The sequence below is a fragment of the Fonsecaea erecta genome (genome assembly GCF_001651985.1).
Source record: "Fonsecaea erecta strain CBS 125763 chromosome Unknown Scaff1, whole genome shotgun sequence".
NCBI lineage: Eukaryota > Fungi > Ascomycota > Eurotiomycetes > Chaetothyriales > Herpotrichiellaceae > Fonsecaea > Fonsecaea erecta.
The window spans coordinates 4,884,733-4,892,217 of record NW_017387244.1 but is presented as its reverse complement, the minus strand read 5'-3'; the positions used below and the strand labels follow the sequence as shown (position 1 = coordinate 4,892,217).

The 7,485-nt window shown below is 52.9% G+C and overlaps 3 protein-coding genes across 3 annotated transcripts; all 3 read right to left on the bottom strand.

The window, feature by feature from the left end:
* Positions 1 to 247: 247 nt before the first annotated feature.
* On the bottom strand, positions 248 to 1,414 carry AYL99_01757 (hypothetical protein; the record flags this gene model as incomplete). Its single annotated transcript, XM_018833273.1, has 2 exons — positions 248 to 1,227; positions 1,333 to 1,414. 2 exons carry the CDS (start codon positions 1,412 to 1,414, stop codon positions 248 to 250), a joined length of 1,062 nt encoding a protein of 353 aa, XP_018699152.1.
* A 706-nt stretch (positions 1,415 to 2,120) lies between these two features.
* AYL99_01756 (hypothetical protein) lies at positions 2,121 to 4,269 on the bottom strand (the record flags this gene model as incomplete). Its single annotated transcript, XM_018833272.1, has 11 exons — positions 2,121 to 2,427; positions 2,499 to 2,592; positions 2,642 to 2,720; positions 2,777 to 2,793; positions 2,850 to 2,933; positions 2,986 to 3,052; positions 3,128 to 3,307; positions 3,367 to 3,416; positions 3,476 to 3,858; positions 3,930 to 3,992; positions 4,052 to 4,269. 11 exons carry the CDS (start codon positions 4,267 to 4,269, stop codon positions 2,121 to 2,123), a joined length of 1,542 nt encoding a protein of 513 aa, XP_018699151.1.
* A 430-nt stretch (positions 4,270 to 4,699) lies between these two features.
* On the bottom strand, positions 4,700 to 6,697 carry AYL99_01755 (hypothetical protein; the record flags this gene model as incomplete). Its single annotated transcript, XM_018833271.1, has 6 exons — positions 4,700 to 5,402; positions 5,464 to 5,585; positions 5,631 to 5,858; positions 6,056 to 6,126; positions 6,191 to 6,418; positions 6,490 to 6,697. The coding sequence occupies 6 exons, from the start codon at positions 6,695 to 6,697 to the stop codon at positions 4,700 to 4,702; spliced, it is 1,560 nt and encodes a 519-aa protein (XP_018699150.1).
* Between the last annotated feature and the right edge of the window lie 788 nt (positions 6,698 to 7,485).

Sequence of the window (7,485 nt, the reverse complement as noted above, 5' to 3'; positions counted from 1 at the left end):
GTGCTGTGTGTGTGTGTGTGGTGTGTGTGTGTGTGTGTGTGTGTGTGTGTGTGTGTGCCGGATAGGAGCCTATTCTAGGAGGGGCGTGCGACGGCAGACGATGGCGGTGCATTCAGTACTCACAATCACCTATCCAACCAGCCCGGCAAGAGGCCATCTATCTATTCAGAAAAGTAAGACCGGGTGTTTGTTCTTCCCCAAATCAATTCCATCTTGCACCCACTCTATTAAAACCCCCTGTGTCTGCTCAAACATTCAAGTCCACGACCTCGCCCGTCTTCAACGGCCCAAAACACTTCTTCCACAACTCATTCTCCTCCCCCAGGAAATAATGCAGATCGACCTGGTGCATGCCGGCCTCGTCATCGTCACCCGCCATGCTCTCCAGCTGCGCAATCACATTGCCCAGCCCAAAGGCCTTGCCCACGCTCTGCGTCGTGCCAGCCTCCAGCATGACGTGTACCACGTGCACGTGTAGGTGGTAGTACGTGGGTTGGTAGTGGAGGTAGCACTTGAGCTCGTCGGGTTCGAGCTGGCCGGCCGGAAAAAAGGCGGCAGTGTTGGCGATGATCTGCTCGCGCAGGGTCTTGAGCCAGGGTACGTGCTTCTTGCGCAGATCCCGCAAGGACCACAGGTCGCGCCGCTGCACGAGCGCGAGCAGGTGCATGCCCTGGACGGTCTTGCGGTCCCAGTTCAGGTCCGGCAGCAGCAGGAAGCCCGTGTCGGTCGGCGAGTCCCAGTCCACGCGTGCCATCACGTCTTCCTGCTCCGTGCGCCCCTCAAGGATGTTGAAGACCCAGTCAAGCCGGCCCGCGGCACGTTGACGCGCCATGTACGGCTGAATGTGCGTCGCGTAGATGTAGGGTGTCTCGGTGACCATCCGCACGCGCTGCGCCGAGTATTTACGGACGTGCTGTGGCGAGCACGGATAGATCAGGTTGAGTTTGAAGTCGGGGATGGCTGAGGGCGATAATGTTGTAGATGGTGATGGGGAGGAGGAGGATGTTGGTGAGGGGTCCGTGGAAGACGCCGAGAATCCTTCCGTGGACCGGTTCGCCATGTACCATCGATAAATGTCGTTGGCGCCGAGGTTGGTGGTGTTGATGAGTGATCTCAGAAGACTCGAGACGAGCTCTGGCTGTGATGGGAATGCTGCTCGTTCGAGAGTGATGAGCGCAGGCTGGTCAGCGATGCTGCCAAGCAGAGATATGCGGCGCCCATTTTGGTCTGCCTCACGGTATCTCGGTTAGAGTGAGATCGATCAAGCCGGAAAAGGGAGCAGCCTGTGAAGAAATCGGGCCGATCGACGGCGAGGCTGGTCACATCGCTCACCTTGATTGAGAACCCTCTCGAGCTTGAACTGAGGCACCAGTGCTTCGGCCTCAGCCTTGGTTTCCGGCTGTGGCGTGGACATGATACATTACCTGAAGTAGGAGGGTCTGAGTACGGCACTTGACTCCAGAGAACGGTGTGCCATGCACCGTTGGTCTTGCGAATGGGCACGGGCCTGCAATGGCCAGGATACAGTGAGATTCCTGAGTCAAGGCTTCCAGTTCACGATTTTGGCTGTGCCAGCATACACTTTTCCAGGTAACTCGACAATTCAGAGGCCAGTCCAAAGCACTTGAATGGTCTATTGCTTGATTCAGTAGAGTGAGCGATTGTTAAGGCAGGCAGTTTTAGTTGACTGAGGTGGAAGGTGAAAAGTCTCCGGGCGGTGTGATGATGCCAAGCAAGAAATCGCCCGGCGAACCCCTGATGCCGATTCCGCTGTCTTGGCAAAGGCAAGGACGATATCAACAGTCTACCTGATACAATGCACGTTCTTATAGTGTCCTCTAATGCTCAAGACATACGGCACCAATACATCTCTGACGTGACTCGCCCAATCTATAAATTCCCTCATCAGGATCTAAGACTTCGCTGTCTATCGACGAATGAAAGAAGGGCGTGCCTCAGCGCTTGCTCAGACTCTGTTCTGACCATACGAAAGACTCCTGTCGAGATACCCATCTATACAAGGTTTTGCGACATATTTCGACGTCCTGCCCAAAACAACCACCTGGTCATAAATGAACAGGGAATTTCTTCCTGATTTTACCGCCATGCCTAATCTTAAATTAGTCCGAGGGCATCGTGATGTATCTAGAAGTGCATATATGGTACCTGTAGAACGCCAGCGGAATGGGAATCATGGCCAGGGCCAAGAAGCCCAAGAGCGTGTTCCCCCAGCCCAAACCCAAGCTCTGATACAGCGGAGGCGCCGCCAGCGGCAAGAACGCCGCGAAGAGCGAACGCATGACCGTCGGTGCGGCGATGGCGGAGGCTGCGTGGAGGGGGAAAGCGTCGACCATGTAGGTCTGAAATGGAAGGAAGATCCCGAGCATCCCGATACCATATGGTACGGTGCCAACGACAGCCGAAGCCCTGGCCAGACAGGGTGCATTAGAACTGAACGAGCAGTTTTGGGCCCCTTTGGGTGCCGGGAGAATACTTACCAGTGAGCGTGTTTGTCGGTTACCCAGCCATACCATATCAGAGACATCGGCAGCATGATTCCGCACCACGTTGTCGTGGCCAATCGCATCTCGGCTTAAAGTGGTCAGTGTGACGTGGACAGAGCAGAGGATAATGTGCTCACGCTCGAATACTCCGTTGTTGTTCTTCATGAGCTTCACGACTTGTGCGTCGTTGTACCTGATCAAAACAAACAAAGCCACCTGATAAGGCGTTCCTGTTAGAAAGAAGCCTCGAGATGAGGTGGGGTCAAGCGCACAAATGTTCCTATTCCCACTGTGTACATGGTCAGCTCTCAGATCGTGGCTGTGATAAGTAGACGGCAAACCCACGCCCAAGATACGAAAGACCAGTAAGCTGGAGAGACCAGCCATACGCTTCTTCAAAGACAGTTGGAAGAGTGGTGAACATGAGGTCTGCACCAAGGTCAGTCCAAGAACCAGCCATGGCCGAGAACGGAGTACTCACACAGCAAGGCATAGGCAGTCGCAACATAGATACTGATAAATAAGACGATCGGAGATTTGGCTAGCAGCTAAGGTCAAAATCAGCCAACATTCAGATGACCTTCTTTGTCTAAACTTAACTTCAGTGGCCGGATCAAGCTGACTTTCAACAACTCATGAGCAGACATCGGGCGTTGGAGTGCCGACACCAGCTCAGGTCGACCAAGCATCTTTCTCATCTTTCGAACTTTTCGCTCCAGTATAACGACCGCGTTGGATTCTTTCGTGAAGAAGGTGATGACCGCCGTGGTAGTCCCAGCACAGAGCACCAGGATCCAGTATGACTGCGTCAACGTCAATGAACGTGTCTGCCAGATCTCAAAAGGGGGTCGGGATGATGTACCCATCGCCAACTCAGATATTCGGTGATGAACCCTCCACAAATTGGTCCCACTGTGATTAGTGTCAGTATTTCCGTGCGGAGCGCACACGGTCTGAGGTTTGCTTCCTACCAATAGGACCAAGAGATTGGCTTCCCACGATGATGGCCGAACCAAAAGCTCGTCTTTCAATAGGATACAGATCTCCCACAACGGCCGGCGAGATGGTGATGATGGCCGATCCGCCGACCCCGGCCAGGAACCGCATGACGATGAGGCTCGGCATGTCGGGCGCGAAGCTGCATCCCAGGAGCCAGGCCACGAGCGTCCAAGACGATATCATGACCACGGGATACCGGCCGTAGATTTCCGAGAGAGGCGCCAGAAACAGCGGGCCTATGGCGTATCCGAGAACGTAGATGGTGATCATCAGAGACCCCAGTACCCGAGACGGCTCGTGGAGGTCTTTCATTGTACTTTCGATGCCCGGAGCGCATAATGAGGATGCCATGGGGCTGCAGGTTGGAGTCAGCAATCTGTTTCGCCATTCCCCAGCCCGGACCTCCGTCTGTCTCCAGAAACACACCTGATAGTCGCCATGGTGGCCATCTGAAACATCAAAAAGTCTCGTTTCTTCCGTTTCCAGTTCCTGGCAGCTCAGGGTCAACAAATGAATTCAACCGTCATCGGAGGTATAGGCTCGCGCACTTTGGGTTAGCCGGGTCATCTATCGCGTCCCAGCCAACGATGCCTCTCTCCAAATCCATCAATGGCACCGAACTCTGGGCTGACGGGGTCCCTGCCACAGCCACCTCGACCGCCTTCTCCTGCAAATCGACTGCGCCATTTGAGACCGCCGTGCCGAGAGCTTTCTGATCCAGGCATTCGGTCTGGGACACTTCTGGGTCGCCGTCCGTCTTGGTCATCGTATTTGTGGTGTTCAGGAGACAAGAAACTTACAGATCTTGAAAGCGAAAGTCATTTCGACTCGTACCCCCGAGTCAAGCAATTTGTCCATTCTGCCTTGGGCTGGTGTAGACGATCTAAGAGACGCAGAGTCAGTCTATTTTCCCCCCATCGACAGCCCTCGGTACCTGCTCCCCGTCGTGATTGGTAGAGACGAGGAAGTCTCCAAAATAAGCCTCGGCTGGAGTGCCGATTCCCCCGACGCGGACATGTTATGACGATCTGAATAATAGGGGATGCAACCCCACGGATACTCGTATTCTGCCGGTGAAAGTCGTTCAGCGCTCCAAGAATTCAATATCAGTCGGGGAGAGGATGAAATATGGAGAGGAAGAACGGCGGATGAAGGAGAGGAGAGACTCGTGACTTCGTTGTCTCACATGACCTCGGCTATACTGCTTGTGATATCTCTGCGCCATCCAGTCTCAGGTCTTCCCAAAGATGCTGAAGAGACTCCAACAACACCCCAGAGGAGAAGAAATCATGCAATAAGCCCTTCACCTCTGTCCAAGCACGCAACTCAGGATACCTTTCAACCAATTGGAATGTTAGAGATCTCCCCGAGGTGGACTTTGTCCTATTCGCAATGGTCCAAGAGGCGATGAGCACTAGCCACATCCAAACGATGCACTTGGTTTCATCTGGAGATTTTCCAAAGAACGATGGAAGGTCCTTCGTCAACAGGCACCGGGGAATGCCGAAGACCAAGTGGCACGCCTCGAGAAGAGATCGCTTCGGACTGAAAGTGATGCTGGAATATAATAACAGGGAGAAGGTCAAGTATTTTTCAAGGTTCAGTCCAGGCGTACGAAGCGACGGACACGCCTCACCAAAGTTATCATGTCGTCTGTTACATGTCAGAGCGTCTTCGGATTGGGCTAGCTTTTGGTATTGCGCAATCCTCCCAAGGAGAATGACCATCTCCACCGAGAGGACTGCGTTTTGGACAAGTTGCTGGAAGCCAAATGGGATTCTGTCCACGATCTGTCGCATCTCGGCCGTAAGGGGCGGCTTAGGATAGAAAATGAGACGGGTGTCCTCGTCCTCCGTGAACATAGGATCTCCATGTAGCTGGCTCCAGCAGGTGTCGAATCTGGCACACAGTGAGTAATTCACCCACCTTCATCAGAGCATGATAATCACTAAGGACGTACTGTCTCACTGTTGGTTTGATCCACATATCTTGGTTCAGTTTATCGAGGCCACCCCTGGACTGCACCATATCTCTAATCGCTCTTCGATGCATCCGGAATGCAGCCATGTCTCCGAATGCCATCTTCCAAGGTAAGCATTGATATCAAGAACCAGGATCGAAACATACAGCTAGATGAGCCAGGAACAAGACTGTCATGATGGTTGCATCGTCATTGCAGCGATCGTGTCTTGCGATTCTGTCTCGTAGCTTCGAGATGGCGATCTGAACAAATCGCAGAACCCCTGCCGAAGGCCCGTCCTGTGAGCAAGAAGACACGAAGGCATCTCTTAAGACCTGCATAGCAGCTACACCAGCGTGAAAAGCATCCTCATCCTGCATCTGTCGGTAATAGTTCTTTTCAGGTCAGTATGTGTATGTCACGATGTTTCGAGTAGCCATATTAGTAACTATGGCGAGAGTCCGACTCATTGGAATATGAAAGCGCTCAAGCAAATGGGTTATTTTCTTCCATGCTGGTGCTCCAGAGGTGATTATTCAGGTGAAGACTGGCTCCGAGCTCCAAAATCAGGGCAATGCACAAGTTGACTCACATTTCCCAGTATGTTGACAACGTCAAAGACATGAAATATCGGATTGTAGTTGGCATCCACCGCGTCGAGGTCTGCACGAGCGCACGAATGAGTATATCAAGAATCTAGCCTGGGCGGTTGACCTACAAAACTCACTAGCCGCAGCAAATCCGTGAGAATGCCGATGCAGAATCCCTGGCAGAGGGTCGATCGGCGTAGGTGGTGTTGTTGTCGCCAGGAAGGCAGGAACATTTTTGTCGTGGCTGGGATTGAGACTGAAATCTTTTCCCGCCGTAATTGCGTGTCTGCGGCCTGTTGCAGTACTTCGTGTTCCGGCCATAGTTCTCGGTCGCTTTTCGACCAGTGCTTGGTCTATGGTCGTGACTATAGCATCCTCAGCAATCACAAGGATGCAGACAGATAGCCAGACTGGAAGACTGAAGCCAAGGACTCACAATTGATGAAGCTGAGGGAGGAGGCTTCTCTATCTGAATCCACCTCGTGTTTGGTCTCTCGAGAGGAAGCATATCTGATGCCCAGGCGGGCCCGTTGTTCTATCCAATATGCTCTGGTAGACACGTATGACTTGACCTGGCTGCGATGTTGTCGATCTTGAAACTGTGAAGGATGAGTATAGCAGATGAACACTCGTGGGTAAGTCATCTCGTCAGCCTGCCGACCATTTCCTTGAACTACTCTTGCTGACTGATTGAGCGCATGAGCGAAGAGGCTCTGGAGTCCATTTGTATAGGTAAGTGATGAGAATGAGCGGACAGCACGATGACTTCAATTATTAGTCAGGCCACAAGGACATGGGCTCCCCTGCACTTGGCAGGGGCTGTACACAACAAACGGGCCCAAGTCTCTAGGTGCAGGACGGGATCTTCCATGAATGCATTTCTTGCTAGGACCAACACCCTTTGTGAGTGTGGCACCCAGGCCAAGGTGATGCAGGGTGTCCCGGTTAGTCGGATGTGTGCCGTGCCTCCATCCTGTAATACCTCGTGCCTTTTGCTGATGTGTTTGTTTTGCTAGAGGGAGACATCTCTTTTCAGTTTGCTAATGGGCGCCGCAACGACGATACCCTAGCCACTCACAGGACGGTCTTGAGAAACCGCATTCGACCAAAATGTGACTGTTACAAAAGTCCAGGCGGCACAGTTTCAAGGGTCTTGAAGCTTGGGGAGCCCAACCTCGCGTGCTAGTCTTGATCAAGCAGTAAATTTCTCAGCGTTCGAGAGGTCTCGCCTAGCTAGCAGCCTCGTTAGGTATTTTCAAAGCTCCATGCCGCTTTAACAATACCACTGCATGGCCTTCCCGGGATAGGGTCGGCTGGGCGTTCTTCGGCTCAGCCATTGTGTCTCTGTTGAGTAATTGATCGGTAGAATCTGCGCTTGGTGGCCACCCACATGCAGGGCCGTTGCCGGTGGCACATCCAAATCCGGCCAGAG